This window comes from Pangasianodon hypophthalmus, chromosome 6 (assembly GCF_027358585.1).
Source record: "Pangasianodon hypophthalmus isolate fPanHyp1 chromosome 6, fPanHyp1.pri, whole genome shotgun sequence".
NCBI lineage: Eukaryota > Metazoa > Chordata > Actinopteri > Siluriformes > Pangasiidae > Pangasianodon > Pangasianodon hypophthalmus.
The window spans coordinates 4,502,200-4,520,299 of NC_069715.1; the positions used below are offsets into that span (position 1 = coordinate 4,502,200).

At 37.2% G+C, this 18,100-nt stretch overlaps 2 protein-coding genes across 2 annotated transcripts; both read right to left on the reverse strand.

Annotated features, from left to right (window-relative positions):
- Positions 1-3,278: 3,278 nt before the first annotated feature.
- On the reverse strand, positions 3,279-6,864 carry LOC113534636 (extracellular calcium-sensing receptor-like). Its single transcript, XM_026927559.3, has 6 exons — positions 6,653-6,864; positions 6,243-6,534; positions 5,184-5,975; positions 4,788-5,015; positions 4,550-4,673; positions 3,279-4,186 (listed from the first exon to the last, which is right to left on the reverse strand). Exons 1-6 carry the CDS (start codon positions 6,862-6,864, stop codon positions 3,279-3,281), a joined length of 2,556 nt encoding a protein of 851 aa, XP_026783360.1.
- A 2,238-nt stretch (positions 6,865-9,102) lies between these two features.
- Positions 9,103-12,723, reverse strand: LOC113534627 (extracellular calcium-sensing receptor-like). The gene is made up of 6 exons (XM_026927549.3): positions 12,484-12,723; positions 12,072-12,363; positions 11,110-11,901; positions 10,736-10,963; positions 10,501-10,624; positions 9,103-10,155 (listed from the first exon to the last, which is right to left on the reverse strand). The coding sequence occupies exons 1-6, from the start codon at positions 12,696-12,698 to the stop codon at positions 9,248-9,250; spliced, it is 2,559 nt and encodes an 852-aa protein (XP_026783350.3). The 5' UTR covers positions 12,699-12,723; the 3' UTR covers positions 9,103-9,247.
- Between the last annotated feature and the right edge of the window lie 5,377 nt (positions 12,724-18,100).

An 18,100-nucleotide genomic window follows, 5' to 3' on the forward strand; every position in this document is an offset into this window, starting at 1 on the left:
AGAAAGTGGAGTCAGCTAGCTGGGCCTAATCTATTCATCACAATTAAGTGGCACACGGCACACAGGAATGTGGCTGTGGGAGATGTCATCTGGTTGGCTGACCAGAATGCTTTGAGGGGTCAGTATAAGCTTGCCAGAGTCATCAGTGTCAACACTGACAAGAAGGGCATTGTCAGAGATGTGCATGTCCGTACCTTCCCCAGTTACCCAGTCCCTACTGTGAAGCCTGATAAAAAAGAAAAATCAAAGAAACTCAAAATCCCTGCTACTGTTCTTCATACATGCACTCAGCTCCGAGCCTCCAAACCTGTAGGTGGCAGAAAAAACAGTTGTTACTTAAGCACTCAGACTCCAAACCTGCAGGGGGCAGAGAGAACTGGATGCGAGTATGCTACTTCCTGTAGAAGCTTCGACACCTGCATACCTGCATGAGAAATGTTTGAGAACAAAGGAATCACATGGGCAGCAAACAAGCAAGAGAATCATACTGGCTTTTTCAACCAAGCAACTAAAACACAAAAGAACTCAGCTCATGGATCATCTACTGAAGACGCAACTAGTAGGAGCTTATGTGAAGCTTACATTTACATTTATGGCATTTAGCAGACGCCCTTATCCAGAGCGACTTACATTTACTTACTTACTCAGAGCCCTTGTCAGACCTTACACTGGTGCAGTAGGCCCTGGGTTCCTCCTGGTGCATGACAATGCCCGGCTTTATGTGGCCAGAGTGTGTCAGCAGTTTCTGGATGATGAAGGCATTAATGCCATTGACTGGCCTTCACGTTCACCAGACCTGAATCCAATTGAGAACCTCTGGGAGGTTATGTATCAGAGCATCCAAAGCCGCCAAGTAGCACCACAGACTGTCCAGGAGCTTACTGATGCCCTGATCCAGGTCTGGGAGGAGAGCCCCCAGAACACCATCTGCCATATCATCAGGAGCATGCCCAGATGTTGTCAGGAGTGCATACAGGCACGTGGGGGCCATACACACTACTGACTTACATTATGAGTTGCCGTGATGAAATTCATGCAAGTTGGATTAGCCTGTAATTTCAGTTTTTTAATTTGATTTTTAGTGTGATTGTGAATCCATCCCTCAATGTGCTGATGACTTTGGCTTCCACTGACCATTGGACATCATTTTGTTCTCAATAAATTACACAATGTATATAAGATTTTTAACTTGAATATTTCATTCATCGAGATCCAATGTGTGATTTAAGTGTTCCCTTAATTTTTTTGAGCAGTATAGTATACAGTTATAGAAGGGGAATTATTTACAATTGCATTAGTGTCACCCAGATAAGGATGGGTTCCATTTGAGTCTGGTTAATCTCAGGAATTTATATATTTCTGTATAGCTGCTTTGTGACAAATTCCATTGTTAAAAGAGCTATACAAATAAAATTGCATTGAATTTGAATTGAATTACTGTGAATGTATGTAAAATAGAGTGGGCTAGGTAGATACAGGTTTGCAGAAAGGAGGAACTAGTAATATTCTTTGATTTCTATCAACTTTCATATCAAACCACTCATTTTTGATATGTCTACTAAAACCTGGTTCACACATACTACCTCTGCATGCAATAAGTGATACAGATTTTTTTTTTCACTACTCATGTTAATAGGGTAAAGCATTAGTCATTTTTACAGTTTTCAGAAGGATCACTGCACAGCGTCCCCATATTCCCTATATTTAACATTTATATTTAACATTTACATTTAACATTTAGATTTCTAAGAAACAGTCTTAAGTTTCAGTGTGAATTTTAAATATAAACAAAGTTATACAATGTAAATATTTAATGTAAATGTTAAATATAATCATTAAATATAAACATAAATGTTACAAATAAATATTGAATACAAATGTAAATATAAATGTTAAATATAAATGTTGAATCTAGAAGTTCAATATTTCGATTATATGCTAAATGCCCCTACCCTCTCAGTGTGTACTTCAGTGGAAAAACAGAGCATCAGTAGGGTTACAAGTTTTAATATCTAAGAAAAGTTGCCAGTGTAAAGAGTAAGTCCATGGATGTTTCTTTTCAGGATTCATTCAGGATGCTCATTTGGGGCTGTGATGCCATTTCCACAACCAGTAACTCCTGAAATTAGTCTCCACTATGAAATTAAAGACATACAAAAGGAGAGAAATACTAACACATTGCAGTAGAGGTGGATAAGCTGGGTACCTGACTAGCTAGCGCTACAGGTGCTACCTACTTTGTATTTTGGTACGTCTGTAATTTCATAGCAGAGACTAATTTCTGGAATTAATGGTTGTAGTGAAGACATTGTGGTCCCAAATGAGTGTCCTGAATCAGTCTTTGCAATATCTCAAAATATATATTTTGAATATATTGAAAATATATTCAAAATATTAACATTCTGAATTATTTTTAACACTTATATTTAACAATTACAATTATATTTAATATTTACATTTGGGTCCCTGGAGGACTAGTGGTTAGGCCACAGCACTATCCCTGCCACGACTTGCGTTCGATTCCTGGCCAGGGAACTGACCCACAGCCACTGGGGTTGCACATGACAGTGCATGCCCAGTGCTGGTCCCAAGCTTAGATAAAAATGAGGAGGGCTGTGTCAGGAAGGGCATCCGGTGTAAAAACTGCCAAATCAAACATGCAGACCAATGATCTGCTGTGGTGACCCATAACAGGAGCAGCCGGAAGAAGAACAACAACATTTATATTTATATTTAAAATTTACACTAAATAAAATCAGAATGGCCTTTAATGTTCATTTGGTGCCCCATACTGTTGAGATAATTTTTTCTGTGTGCCCATGTGACCCTTAGTAAAACCTACAATAGAAAATTCCATTGTAGAAATATGGACAATTGTGAGATTGTTGCCTTGACTTGCACTGTGTGAGCATTGAATATATGGTATTATATATTCCATATATTCCATATATTAGGATACTACTGAATCCAACCAAGATGTGGCTCAAAAATTGCAAGCCACAAATCTCCATTTCTTTTGTCTCATGGTTTTGTTACATTTCCTACTTTACTGGTTATTTGATGTGTACCTGCATACCATTTTTATTGAGTGAAAGTTTTAACAGCAACAGACACAAATTAATATCACCCTTAACATTGGTAGTCATTGATGTATTGTTTTTATTTCTATTAAATTACATAAAAAACATAAATGAATAAATGATCTCATGAGTTAGATTTGAGTTTCAGGTGACCATATGGAATATACTGATTCATATTAATCATGGATATTTAACCTATTAACTTTTTCTCACCTTTCCCATTATTTGATTTTTAGTGTTTTTCTCTGGCTTAAAAATTATTATGTAACACTTTGGCAGAAAGATACAGAAGAGTAAACCAAAGCTTGATGCTAAAATAGCAAATATCTCCACAGCTACAGTGAATTTTCCAGGAGAGCTGACATAAGCTGGAATAAATGTGATCCAAACTGCACAGAACATTACCATGCTAAAGGTTATGAATTTGGCTTCGTTAAAATTATCTGGAAGTTTCCTGGCCAGAAAAGCTAAAACAAAACATAACATTGCTAACATTCCTATGTACCCCAGCACAGCCCAGAAACCTAAGTTTGAGCCCACGTTGCATTCAAGAATAATCTTTTCCTTATAGTACATTAGATTTTTGAAGGGGAAAGGAGGGGATATTGTCAACCAAAGCACACAAATAAGAACCTGTATGAGAGTGAAGACAAGAACACTGAGTCTCTGTTGTGGAGGCCCAAACCATTTCATGACATTACTGCCTGGAAGTGTAGCCCTGAATGCCATTAACACCACTATTGTTTTTCCCAGTACACAAGAGATGCAGAGGACGAAGGTGATCCCAAACGCTGTGTGGCGCAGCATACAGGACCACTCAGAGGGCTGCCCAATAAAAGTAAGTGAACAAAGGAAACACAGAGCCAGTGAGAATAGCAGCACAAAGCTCAGTTCAGAGTTGTTGGCTTTGACTATCGGTGTGTTTTTATATTTAAAGAATATGGTTCCTATTACTATTGTCATAAATGAACCAACAATAGAAACCACTGTTAGCAAAATTCCCATAGTTTCCTCATAGGACAAATATTCAACTTCCTTCTTTACACATTTATTCTTATCATCATTTGACCAGTAATCTTGCTGGCACTGCTCACATTCAGTGGAATCTGTCATAGAGTGAAAGACATGACAATTGCAGAGCAAGTTAAAAAGTTTGATATATAGAAGAAATAACGAGCAGAATTTAATGTGTCAGACTAATCAAGGCAGTTCCTAGCTATTACTTGGTTTGTCTCCTTAAACTTCTGTATTTTAATCTAGGTTGACATAATTGACATAATAAAATGTTTTTTGTAGAATTTTATGGACAACAGTTACACACACTACTATTACAAATAACATATACTACTACTACTACTACTATAATAATAATAATAATAATAATAATAATAATAATAATAGTAAGTAGTAGTAGTAGTAGAAGTAGTAATTGCTATCTACTATTTTTCTTCTTTAGGAGTATTCTGTACCTGTCATATTACTAATCTCTCCAGCAGCACATGGTATGCAGTCAAAACAGCAGATAGGCTTTCCTTTCTGCACAGCCTTCCTTGTGCCAGGGAGGCAGCTCTCACTGCATATAGATTTTGGCACCTTGTATAAGTAGAAAATCTGTTTACTTGAAAGGTAATATGATACACATTATAAAGTCTTTCTGTAATAATTAATTTAATTGAGACCAATTTGAATTTTTTCCCTTATACTCACTTGAGTTGTATTTTGTGCCCATGTGATCAAGGCCATATTTACTGCTAATCGATCTTGGGCAGGAACAGAGGAGTCATAAAATCCAACAGTGACAAATTCATATTGGTATTCTTTACTTTTTTGCCAATTAATTATTTCATATTTTGCTGGAGGGTCGCCATTTTTATCAAAATAAACGTCTTCGCCTTCTTTTGTCTTGAAATGAACTTTTTTCAGGTGTTCTAGAAACTGATTGAATAAAGTAAAATTCATAGGTTAACAAGAATCTATATATTTCTATATTTCACAATATTGAAAATTTTGCCTGTTTTTTTTTTAATGAGTGCTACTTATGTACATCGAAGTTCTAAAGCCAAAAGTACAAAAATGTGTGCCTAAAAAACACTGTTAACTCACAGTGAAGGGATCAGGCTGCTTCTTTGTAGGACATGTTTGTTTGCAGCCAAGAAGTTTATGTAGTGTATGGGCAATAGCATACACTCCTTTATAAACATTAGTGAAAATGGGCATCATGGACATGTCAGTGAAGGTGTTTTTCACTTCCAACAGTTTCTCTTCACCCGTACACATTGGTATGTTCCCTGAATTATTCTGCCCTCTATAAGTACAAGTAAACAAAGCCTCCCAGAATTTTGTAAAAAGGACACTGCCTACTGATTTCAGTGGTTTTACATCTAGAATGAAGTCCTTCAGACCTGTTACCGTTGTTTTGGGAATAGCTAGCCCTATGGCTCCTTGCAATATATTGTGCTTATCCAATGTGGCTGCCACTGGATCAGCAATCCATCCCTCAGTTCCCACCCACTGATATCCAGTGATGTTGTGTTCAGTAAATACATGAAGCAACATCTCCAGGTCCCAGCGAGTGACAAATGCCACTATCACACGAGAACTGGAACTTTTAATTTGCTCAATGATTCTCAAAATTTTTTCTTGTGAGTAGGACAAAAAAAATGGAAGTGAATATTCCAAGCATATGCCAAGTTGCTCAGCAATTTTAGTAAATGTGGCCATCCCGCTGTTACCGTAGTCATCATCTCTTCTTATTGCTCCCACCCAGGTCCAGCCAAAGTGCTTGACCATCTCTGCAAGTGCTAAGCTCTGATAATAATCGCTGGGAACAGTGCGCAGAAATGAGGGATATTTCCTCTTGTCACTAAGACATTCACAGGTTGCAAAGTAACTGATCTAAAATCAGATACACACAGGCGTCGCAAGCATTACGTTCAGTCACATTATATCAGAAGTAAGCTGAGACATTCACAGGTAAAATAGTAACTTATCTAAAATTGTATTCACATCGTTATGTCAGGCATAATAGTCGGTCAGCATTTTACATACTGTCACATAACATTATTAGCTATAAATGGAATATAAAATGCCTTCCTATCTTCTCACCATTGGAATAATAATGTAAATGTCAGATTTTTAATAATAATAAAAAAAAAATCTTACTAAGGGGATGCTGAAAGGTCCAATACTCTTTGCTATAGCCATGGACACTGATGAATATGTCTCTCCTATTATGGCTTGCACCTGTGCTGGCTTTGTACAGTTCTGTTCTGAGATTGAGTTCTCATTTCCATTCACAAGCGTCATTGCTACTTTCACCCCCAGGGATGCAGAACCACAGGTATCATAGATCTTGTAGCCCAGTGAGACTCCAGGCAGTAAAGACGAACTGTTGTTGATTTCCTCTATTGCAAAGATCAAGGACTGTGAATACTGGAAGGCTCTGAATTCAAGACTTGTTAAAAATCAGATAGAAAAAACATACACATTATTCTATGTAAGATATAATAAGTGCTGGCATTTTTAGCAATTGTGGATTAGAATTTATTATTTCACTTAATGTTTATGCTTACCTCATGCACTTTACTGGAGGTGGCATGACTGAATAGGATGAGTCCATGATTTGCCATTTATGGAAGGGGAAAATTCCTCCAACTAAGATATCACCATCCCTCCATAGCTGTGGGTGGTCTGGCTCGCCAAGCATACTACAAGTAATCTCTTGGGCAGTGTACAAATTGATCATGGCCATTAGTATATGTAAGAGAGTAATGACTGACTCCATCTATCCTTCCAGGTTTAGAGAAGAGATATTCAGAGAGAAAGATATAATAAATGTGCCTTTGGTCTGATCTGTCGGCCAACTGAACAGAAAGAATTTGGGATATTTATATACAAGGAAATGCCAGTTCTCCATGGTAAAGGTGTATATGTGTCACAGTGAAAGGAGGTGTGACATGTTTCTAAAAGAGGACTAAAAAGGGTAGGCCTTCTTGTCCCAAGATGTCATATATAACCTGTTCTACCTCTGGCTTATGTGTGCTTAAATTGGTGATTTCTTGTGTCTTGTGTTTTTCTCATAAGCACAAACAAAGATATGTTCAAAAAGCAAAACTGATATGGGGGGAAAGTATCTGGACACCACAAATTAACAGCATTTGTACCTTGTAAGTTGTTGGCACTTACAGCTTTGCGACTTCTATGGTAATAAGTAATTAGAGTTTTTGCAGCATTGGCAAACTGTCTTCAGTATATATGTATTATCTATCATCAGTGGTTTACTTCAGTAGCCCTAAACACTGCAGAAATATACTTTTATTTATATAACCACTGCTCCATATGCTCCATATAGCCCTCATAGACCACACATTATGCACAGGACAGTATGACTATGTTCCTCTGTTGGGGTCTCTGGAAAAAGAAAAAACAACTATATACATATATATATACATACACACACACACACACACACACACATATATATATATATATATATATATATATATATATATATATATATATATATATATATATATATATATTCTTAAATGAGCAGCACTACAACCCAGCTTCATCGTAGATTTTAATAGCATGTCCTGTGAACTACTGTGAAATTTATAGAATGTGTCAAACTCAGAATCTGAAGTAAATCTGATATTATAAACACTAGGCAATGAAAAAGTGACCTCAGTGACTTTGATTGTGACATGGTTGTTAGTGCCAGATGAGCTGGTTTGAATATTTCAGAAACTGCTAATCTCCTCTATTTTCACACACAAATGTCTCTAGAGTTTACACAGAATGGTGCAAAAAACAAAAAGAAACAATATCCAGTGACTGATGGTTTTTCTGAAGAGAGAGGTTAGAGGAGAGTGACCAGACTGGCTCAAGCTGACAGGAAGGCTACAGTAACTCAAATAACTGTTTTTTACACCCATGGTGGACAGAAAAATATATAAGTTTTAATCTGACTTCACATCAGATTAAACCTTGAAGTGGATGGGCTATAACAGCAGAAGACCAAGCCAGGTTCCCAGACCAATGGGAATCTGAGTCTCCAGTGGGCACAGGATCACCAAAACTGGACAGTTGAAGACCAGGCAATGTTGCAAATAGTTGCAAGAGCTTGCTAATCATATTCCTACAATTGAGTTATTTTGCACAAAATTGCATACAGAAAATAGCCTGGCTTTCAGCTAATTATTAATGAAAAGCTGCGAATAGTCAGGAGAAACTGTGAGAACATGAGATGCGGAAAACATGAGAAACTCCACCCAACTAACCAGGAACCCAGGAGTTGTGAGGAGGCAACTAGTTGCACTGCAGTGCTACCCAGACCATCTCCCCCAAAATATCAATGCATGCCCGTTCAGACTGCCTTAGACATGAACAAAAAAAAAAAAAAAAAAAAAAAAAAAAAAAGCAAAACAAACTTAACTTTTGCTTGCAGCTTAACATTTGTTTAGTTTGCTAAGACCTAATTTTGCTACCCATGTTAATAGGATAGAGCATTCATACAGCTTCCATAAGGAGCACTGTACTGCTTCCTGCTGTTGAGGCTGTTTCTGTGTGTCCATGTGACACTCAGTAAAACCTACCACAGAAACTATAGAGAGATTTTACTATTTAGGTATAGAAGCAGTAGGATGGCACAACAAAAGTGCAGAGTATAGATGCATGTAGTATTTTCTGCTATTAAAAATGATATGGTGTACTGTATGTTATAGTGAGATATGGACAGCTGTAAGAGACTGAATGTACAACTTGCTGTTCCTTAAATAACTAAATAACTATGGTACTACTGACTCAGACCAAGCTGTGGTTCATGCAAATATTTTAATACAGCCTCTGAAATTAGAAGCCAAAAATCTACACTCATTTTGCAGCATGGTATGAGTGTTTTATTGCATGTATTGCTTTGTGAATCATTTGTTGAATACCTGTATACCACCATAATTTTCACTGATTGAAAGGGTTAACAGCAACAGACACAAGATTAAAAATATCACCCATAACATTGGCACATATTGCTATATAGTCTCATTTTTTATTTCAATTAAATTACATAAAAATATAAATGAAAAATTACCTCATGTCGATTTTGAGGTTGGAGTGGATGATATACTTTATAACGGTCCATATTAATCATGAATATTTACACTATTCATTTATTGAACTGGCACCTTTCCCATGATTTGCTTTTTAGTATTTTTCTCTGGCCTTAGGATGATTATGTAACACTTTGGAAGAAATATGCAGAATAGTAAACCAAAGCTTGATGCTAAAATAGCAAATATCTCCACAGCTACCGTAAATTTTCCAGGTGAACTTACATAAGCTGGAATAAAAGTAATCCAAACTGCACAGAACATTAGCATGCTGAATGTGATGAATTTAGCTTCATTAAAATTATCTGGAAGCTTCCTAGCCAGAAAAGCTAAAATAAAACATAAAAGTGCTAAAAATCCTATATAACCCAGCACAGCCCAGAAACCTAAGTTTGAGCCCAAATTGCATTCAAGAATGATCTTTTCCTTATAGTGCATGACATTTTTGAAAGGGAAAGGAGGGGATATTGTCAACCAAAGCACACAAATAAGAACCTGTATGAGAGTAAAGACAAGAACACTGAGTCTCTGTTGTGGAGGCCCAAACCATTTCATGACATTGCTGCCTGGAAGTGTAGCCCTGAATGCCATTAACACCACTATTGTTTTCCCCAGTACACAAGAGATGCAGAGGACAAAGGTGATCCCAAACGCTGTGTGGCGCAGCATGCAAGACCACTCAGAGGGCTGACCAATGAAAGTAAGTGAACAAAGAAAACACAGAGCCAGTGAGAAGAGCAGCAGGAAGCTCAGTTCAGAGTTGTTGGCTTTGACTATTGGTGTATTTTTATATCTTAAAAATATGAATGCGGTTAATGTTGTCATAAATGAACCAACAATAGAAACCACTGTTAGCAAAATTCCCATAGTTTCCTCATAGGACAAATATTCAATTTCCTTCTTTACACATTTAGTCTTGTCTGCATTTGACCAATAATCTTGCTGGCATTGTTCACATTTAACTGAATCTGCCATACAGTGAGAGACAAAAAAGTACAGAACAAGTTAAAAATTCAATATATAGATGAAATAATGAATTTAATACATGTCACACATATGAAGGCAAATCCTTGCCATTACTACAGCCATCTCTTTAATCCATTTTACTCCAGGTTGACATAGTTGTCAAAATGTTTTTTGTAGATTTTTTTCTGACAGTAATAATAATAATAATAATAATAATAATAATAATAATAATAATTATGATGATTATTATTATTATTATTATTATTATTATTATTGTTATTGTTATTCTGAGTAGTAGTATTTGTATTTGTTATATAATATTTTTCTTCTTTAGGAATATTCCACACCTGACATATTACTGATCTCTCCAGCAGCACATGGTATGCAGTCAAAACAGCAGATGGGCTTTCCTTTCTGGACAGCTTTCCTTGTGCCAGGGGGGCAACTCTCACTACATACAGATTTTGGCACCTTGTTTAAGTAGAAAATGTAGTTACTTGACCTAGAATATGATCTATAATATGAAGTCATTCTATGATTCATTTCATTGAAACCAATTCTAATTTTTTCATGTATACTCACTTGATTTGTATTTTGTGCCCAGACAATTGAGGCCATCTTTACTGCTAATCGATTCTGAGCAGGAACAGAAGAGTCATAAATTCCAACAGTGACAAATTCATACTGGTGTTCTTTACTTTTTTGCCAGTTGATTATTTCATATTTTGCTGGAGGATCACCATTTTCATCAAAGTAAACATCTTCGCCTTCTTTTGTCTTAAAATGCACTTTTTTCAGGTGTTCTAGAAACTGATTGAATAAAGGAAAGTTCATTTTTAAGAAAATTATGGACATTTCAAAATATCAAATATTTTCTGCTTATTTAAATAAGTGCAGCTTGGTATGTCAAAATTAAAAGCCAAAATACCCATGGCTTAAAAATGCTGTTAACTCACAGTGAAGGGATCAGGTTGCTCCTTTATAGGACATGTTTTTTTGCAGCCAAGAAGTCCATGGAGTGTATGGGCAATGGCATATACTCCTTTATACACATTACTGAAAATAGGCATCATGGACATGTCAGTGAATGTGTTTTTCACTTCCGACAGTTTCTCTTCACCTGTGCACACTGTTATATCCTTTGAATTATTCTGCCCTCTATATGTACAAGTAAACAAAGCCTCCCAGAATTTTGTAAAAAGGGCATTGCCTACTGATTTCAGTGGTTTTACATCTAGAATGAAGTCCTTCAGACCTGTTACCGTTGTTTTGGGAATAGCTAGCCCTATGGATCCTTGCAGTATATTGTACTTATCCAGTGTGGCTGCCACTGGATCAGCAATCCATCCCTCAGTTCCCACCCACTGATATCCAGTGATGTTGTGTTCATAAAATACAGGAAGCAAAATCTCAAATTCCCGGGGGGTGACAAATCCCAGTATCACTCGAGAAGTAGAGCTTTTAATTTGCTCAACAATTCTCAATACTCGTTCTTGTGAATATGTTCTGAAAAATGGAAGTGAATATTCTAAACATATACCCAGTTTTTCTGCAATTTTAGAAAATGCAGTCATCCCACTGTTACCATAGTCATCATCTCTTCTTATTGCTCCCACCCAGGTCCAGCCAAAGTTTTTGACCATTTCTGCAAGTGCTATGGTTTGGTAATAATCACTGGGAATAGTGCGCAGAAATGAAGGATATTTCCTTTTATCACTCAGACACTCACAAGTAGAATAGTAACTTATCTAAAATTAGATTCACATAGTTATATCAGGAATAACAGTCAGTCAGTATTTTTCACACTGTCACATAACATCATGAGTTGTAAATGAGATTTTCAATGCCTTTCTATCATCTAATATTTAGAATAATATAATAAATAAAAATAGTCATAGTAAAATGCATAAATTCTTACTAAGGGGATGCTGAAAGGTCCAATGCTCTTTGCTATTGCCATGGACACTGATGAATATGTTTCTCCTATTATGGCTTGCACCTGGGCTGGCTTTGTACAGATCTGTTCTGAGATTGAGTTCTCATTTCCATTCACAAGTGTCATTGCTACTTTCACCCCCTGTGCTGCAGAACCACAGGTATCATAGATCTTGTAGCCCAGTGAGACTCCAGGCAGTAAAGACGAACTGTTGTTGATCTCCTCTATTGCATAGATCAGGGTCTGTGAATACTGGAAGGCTCTGAATTCCATACTTGTTAAAAATCAGACAGAAAAACATGTACAATATTCTGTAAATAATTTAATGATATAATTAGAGTGGGTATAGTTAGCAATTAATTATAATATTTAACTTACAGTTTAAACTACTTACCTCGTGCACTTAATTGTTGGTGGCATAACCAAATAGGACAAGTTTGTGATGTCCCATTTAAAATGGAAGGGAAAAATTCCTCCAACTATGATATCACCATCCTTCCATATCTGCGGGTATGCAGGCTCTCCACGCAGGCTACAAGTAGTTTCTTGTGCAGTATATGAATTGATGATTGCGAGTACCACATGAAAGAGAGTAAATATTGACTCCATCTAGCTATCCAGCTCTAGAGAAGAGAAAAACCTATAATATAAGGTCTGATCTCTTAGCTAACTGAACAGAAATAAAAGGTGGTATTTATACAGAAGGAAATGCAAATCCTCCATGTTAAAGTTACACATTTGGATGACAGCCAAAGAAGGTGTGGCATTTCTCTTCTAAAAGAAATATGTCTTTATCATATTTTACCTCTGGGTTTTGCCATTATAGTTATTTTAGAGGGGAAATCCTCATGATTTTTTCAATGCCATTGTGCATATTTTGTCCTGAGGAGAACCTTCTGTGAGATAAGGTTCGGGATGACTAACTGGTATTTAGTTTTGTTATGTGGAATATGACCTTCCTAATTTTTCAATCTTTTTCTTAACTCTGTCATTGACATTTGTAATATTCCTTGTTATAGTAGATTTATGCTGTGCTCATTAAATATGTGCTACAAACTTATTATAAATGCCAATAGTCACTGTTAGTACAAAAGTGGTTGATGATTTATTTCTTCAATCGCATAGTTGCACTTTAACAATTTTCCACTTTTCCTTGTTACAGGAAAACAGGCTACAAGACAGGCTAGACAGGCAAATTCATTTATAATTTGATAATTATACATTTTAACTCAGGATAATGCATTACTTTGGATATATATATATATATATATATATATATATATATATATATATATATATACAGTCAGGTCCATAAATATTGGGACAGTGATTTTGCCTTTGTACACCACCACAGTGGATTTGAAATGAAGCAGTCAAGATGTGACTGAAGCGTAGACCTTCAGCTTTAATTCAAGGGGTTTAACAAAAATATTGCATTAACCATTTAGGAATTACAGCCATTTTTTACAGAGTTCCTCCATTTTCACAGGCTCAAAAGTAATGGGACAATTGACTGATAAGCAGTTTCATGGCCAGATGTGGCCTGTTTCCTCCTTATATCATGATACATTAAGGAGATAAAAGGTCTGGAGCTGATTCCAAGTGTTGAATTTGCATTTGGTAGCTGTTCATGAGAACTCTCAATATGCCGTCCAAAGAGGTGTTGATGCAAGTGAAGGAGGCCATCATTAGGCTGAAAAACCAAAACAGACCTATCAGAGAGATAGCAGAAACTTTAGGAGGGCCAAATCAACAATTTGGTACATTCTTAAAAGAAGGAATGCACTGGCGAGCTCAGCAACACCAAAAGGCCTGGGAGACCACAGAAAACAACTAAAGTGGATGATTGCAGAATTCTTTTCTTATTGAAGAACAACCCCTTCACAACATCTAGCCAAGTCAGGAACACTCTGGAGGAGGTAGGCCTATCATTGTCAAAGTCTACAATCAAGAGCCACCTTCATGAATGTAAATACAGACGGTTTACCTCAAGATGCAAACCGCTGGTAACACTCAAGAACACAAAGGCCAGATTAGACTTTGCTAAAAAACCTCTAAAAAAAGCCTGACCAGTTCAGGAACAGCTCATGATCCAAAGTATACCACATCATGTGTCAAACATGGCGGAGGCAGTGTTATGGCATAGGCATGTAGGCTGCCAATGGAACGGGCTCACTGGTGTTTACTGATGATGTGACTGCTGACAGAAGTAGCAAGATGAATTCTGAAGTGTATAGTATACTCTCTGCTCACATTCAGCCAAATGCTACAAAACTGATAGGATGCCGCTTCACAGTGCAGGTGGATAATGACCCTAAACATACTGCGAAAGCAACTCAAGACTTTTTGAAGGCAAAGAAATGGAATATTCTTCAATGGCCAAGTCAGTCGCTTGATCTCAACCCAGTATAGCATAGTTTTCACTTACTGAAGACAAGACTGAAGGCAGAAAGACCCACAAACAAGCAGCAACTGAAGGTGGCTGCAGTGAAGGCCTGGCAAAGCATATCCAGGGAGGAAACTCAGAATTTGAGTTTTGAGAACATGGGCTCCAGACTTCAGGCAGTCATTGACTGCAAAGGATTTTCATCCAAGTATTAAAATTATGGTTATATTTACAATTATGTCACTTTGTCCAAATACCTTTGAGCCCCTGAAAATGGAGGTACTTTGTTGAAAATGGCTGTTATTCCTAAACGGTAAATGCCATATTTTTGTGGAACCTCTTAAAATAAAGCTGAAAGTCTACACTTCGATCACATCTTGATTGTTTTATTTCAAATCCATTGTGGTGGTGTATAAAGGCAAAGTCACAAAAACTCTGTCATTGTCCAAATACTTCCGGACCTGACTGTATATACAGTAACTCAGATAACCATTCTGTACAATTGTGGTGAGCAGAAAAGCATCTTAAAACACTTCGAACCTTAAGGTGAATGGGCTACAACAGCAGAAGACCACGTCGGGTTCCACTTAGGGGGCAAAGACTCACCAAACCTGGACAGCTGAAGACTGGAAAAATGTAGCCTGGTCTGATTTCTGCTGAGGCACACAGATGGTAGGGTCAGAATTTGGCACCAACAGCATGAATCCATGGACCCACCCTATCTTGTGTCAACAGTCCAGGCTGGTGAAGGTAGTGTAATGGTGTGGGGAATATGTACTGTATACAGTGGATATAAAAAGTCTACACACCCCTGTTAAAATTCCAGGCTTCTGTGATGTAAAAAAATGAGACCAAGATAAATCATTTCAGAAATTTTCCCACCTTTAATGTGACCTATAACCTGCAAACCTCCGTTGGCTTGCCTTCTTCCCATGGTGCCATCTCTTCAATTGAAATGGACACCGTGGAGCTGTGAGACAGTAAGGCTGCAAGACTACTTAGGCTAGTGAAGAGAAGAATAATTTTGATATAAAAACATAATTGTATACATCAATGTGTCTGTCACAGTCAGGCACAGTTACTCAGTACTAGGTAAAAGAACAAACCATCTCACCTTCAACAATGGTGAGCTAGCTGGTTTAATTCTGCAGGTCTTTTTTTGCGCATCATCAGCATGATCCCCAACACTGTAACCATATATGCTCTGTGTGACCAATGCAAAATGTGGTCCCAGTGATGTTTGTTTTTTTTTATTTGGTTTATATGACTGATGATGGAGAAAGCAGAAAGTTCTCTTTACCAAGGATTAGCCTATAAATATAACAATCTCCACAGGGAATTGAAACCACTTCTGTCAGACAACACAGGAACTGATGAGGTCATAGTGAGCCATGCTACAAAAACTGGTAAAAATCAGTAATGAATAGTAGTGATTGGCAATGCAAACTAGATGTGACACCCAGCTCTAAACAGATTATGGCACACACTGCTCAGCATGGACACAATCAAATGATCACAACCCCATTCAAAATTGCCATGAACTGTAACTCTTTTATAGACTTAATAGGTAGTGGAAGTATATAAACAATTAAAGAGGTTAATACTGCTTTCTTACATGCAGATGTAAGGTTTCTGTAACTTTATTATTTTATTGTTATTTTTATTATTTATTTTTATTTGCTTGTAATGAAAAATCCCAATTACTGTATACTCTATATGGTCTTCATAATGTTTGACAAATAAAATATTGTTACAAAAATGCCCTCAGCACAAAAGTAAGAAAGACACCACCCAACAACTCACAGCAATCACCATAGGCAATAACCATAGCCAATAAAACCAGGCCAGACTTGCAAATGCAACACAAGTAAACTGTCTATAAATAATAAAAAGAAACCTTATGGCTGCACAAAATGTGTGGCGTGTCCTGTTGTAGTCACACAATCCACTGTAGGGAGGAGGGCTCCAGAGCAATAGGATAAGAAATGTGCAGGTAATGTTGAACCAGCTGCTGGTGAGGGAAAAGGAGTGACTGGGATGTAAGAAGAGTCCTGTCTTCAGGGTCTAATGAAGAGAGCAACTGTCAACCAAGTTTTCAGCTGATGTTAATTAGAAACCAAACCCTTTTCATGAAAAAATGTAGCCAAAAGAAGACTTCCATTTTTTTATGCCAGAACTTCCAGTAGTAAAAATTAACCTATTGTAAAGGTCATAGGGAGAAGACCTTGATCCAGTGTATCCTACATGGATGACAGTAACTGCTTTAATTGACAATGGAGCCCAAATGACCATTATTGGTCGCAGATGGAAAGACAGATACTTACTGTGATCTTATCCCATTCAACAGTTTCTGGATCCCAACTTGTCTATCAGTGTCCCTTTTCTAGTGAGTTATATGCCAATTAAAAGGCCATCACTCATCATAATAGTTGAACTCATTCAAGGACAGCCAGAGCATTTGATACCTACCCTTATCAGTTTACTTAGTGAGGCTGCATTAATCACATGCACCAATGCGGAGCACTTTTGCACCTTCTGCAGACTAGGAAGCCTGCCTTGCAGTGGGGTGACTGGCTTGGCCAAAATGAATCGGTTGTCCCTGCCAGTCAGATAGCCTAGGTTAAATACAGAGTCCAATATATACATATATACATATATACATATACAGTATATCAATGTGTATGAATATGCAAGTAATAAGGCAACTGTAGAATCATGTAGGTTTATATATATGCAGTAGAAGGTTGTGTTGAAATACCATTGTCAATAGTGTCAAATGCTGCAGACAAATGCCTGTGAGAGTATAAAAATCATTAACTGTCACCTGCAAAACTTAAATATTTGCAAAGACCCTAGACCACATTCAGTGTATGGACTGACTTCCAGTTGCTCCCCCAGGTGACCAAAAACTTTCCAAAAACACATTCAAAACAAACCCTCAGGCAAGGGAGATGGGCCCGATTGGCCTAATGACGGTGGTTTAGCACAGGGATTTATATTTTGGTCATCTCATGAACCATGAGTCAAACAAACAGAATTCCTTTTTCCACTGATTCCTTGGGTTCTCTCAAACAAAAAAAAGCCTCAAGAGCCATGTACCGCCACTAACATAGATTTTTTTTTGCTAATTTGCATAATATGCAAAACCTACTTTTGCAAACTAGTCCTAGGATTTTTGGCCAATCTTCATTAATTTGATGTCAAACTTCTCAGTACAGTGTGAAATTCAATATTTATCAAAAACATCTTGACATTTGTAAACAATATAGCTGCCACATCAATCAATTCTAATGTGCTTAATTTACTGAAACAGCTGTAACTTATGACTGCTTGTATGGATTGGCATGAAACTAGAAAGCAATATACAGAACAAGATTCTGTGGCCAAAAGCAAAGTTTGGAGCTTGGTCATTTAAAGGGGGCAGAGCTAAGGTCATGAAACTTTAATCGTAGGTTTGGGTACAGATCCACTGCAGTCTCACTGAAACTGGACACTGGGGGGCACTTCTGATGTTCAGAACAATGTTTTGAGGAGATGTGCTCAGATTGGGGCATGGCCATTGAAAAGGCAGAGTAAGATTCAAATAGCTTTTCCTTAGGAACTGTAAGACTGTTTGAGCTGAGAT

What these genes read in the sequence shown, in the direction of transcription:
- LOC113534636 (XM_026927559.3), bottom strand. Translation starts at nt 6,864, where the DNA reads ATGGAGTCAGTCATTACTCTCTTACATATACTAATGGCCATGATCAAT. An exon ending in GACCTTTCAGCATCCCCTTA is followed by an intron (nt 5,976 to 6,242) that starts GTAAGATTTTTT and finishes ATCTGATTTTAG; the next exon opens with ATCAGTTACTTTGCAACCTG. An exon ending in GGGCACAAAATACAACTCAA is followed by an intron (nt 4,674 to 4,787) that starts GTGAGTATAAGG and finishes TACTTATACAAG; the next exon opens with GTGCCAAAATCTATATGCAG.
- LOC113534627 (XM_026927549.3), bottom strand. Translation starts at nt 12,698, where the DNA reads ATGGAGTCAATATTTACTCTCTTTCATGTGGTACTCGCAATCATCAAT. An exon ending in AGCAACCTGATCCCTTCACT is followed by an intron (nt 10,964 to 11,109) that starts GTGAGTTAACAG and finishes TTATTCAATCAG; the next exon opens with TTTCTAGAACACCTGAAAAA. An exon ending in GGGCACAAAATACAAATCAA is followed by an intron (nt 10,625 to 10,735) that starts GTGAGTATACAT and finishes TACTTAAACAAG; the next exon opens with GTGCCAAAATCTGTATGTAG.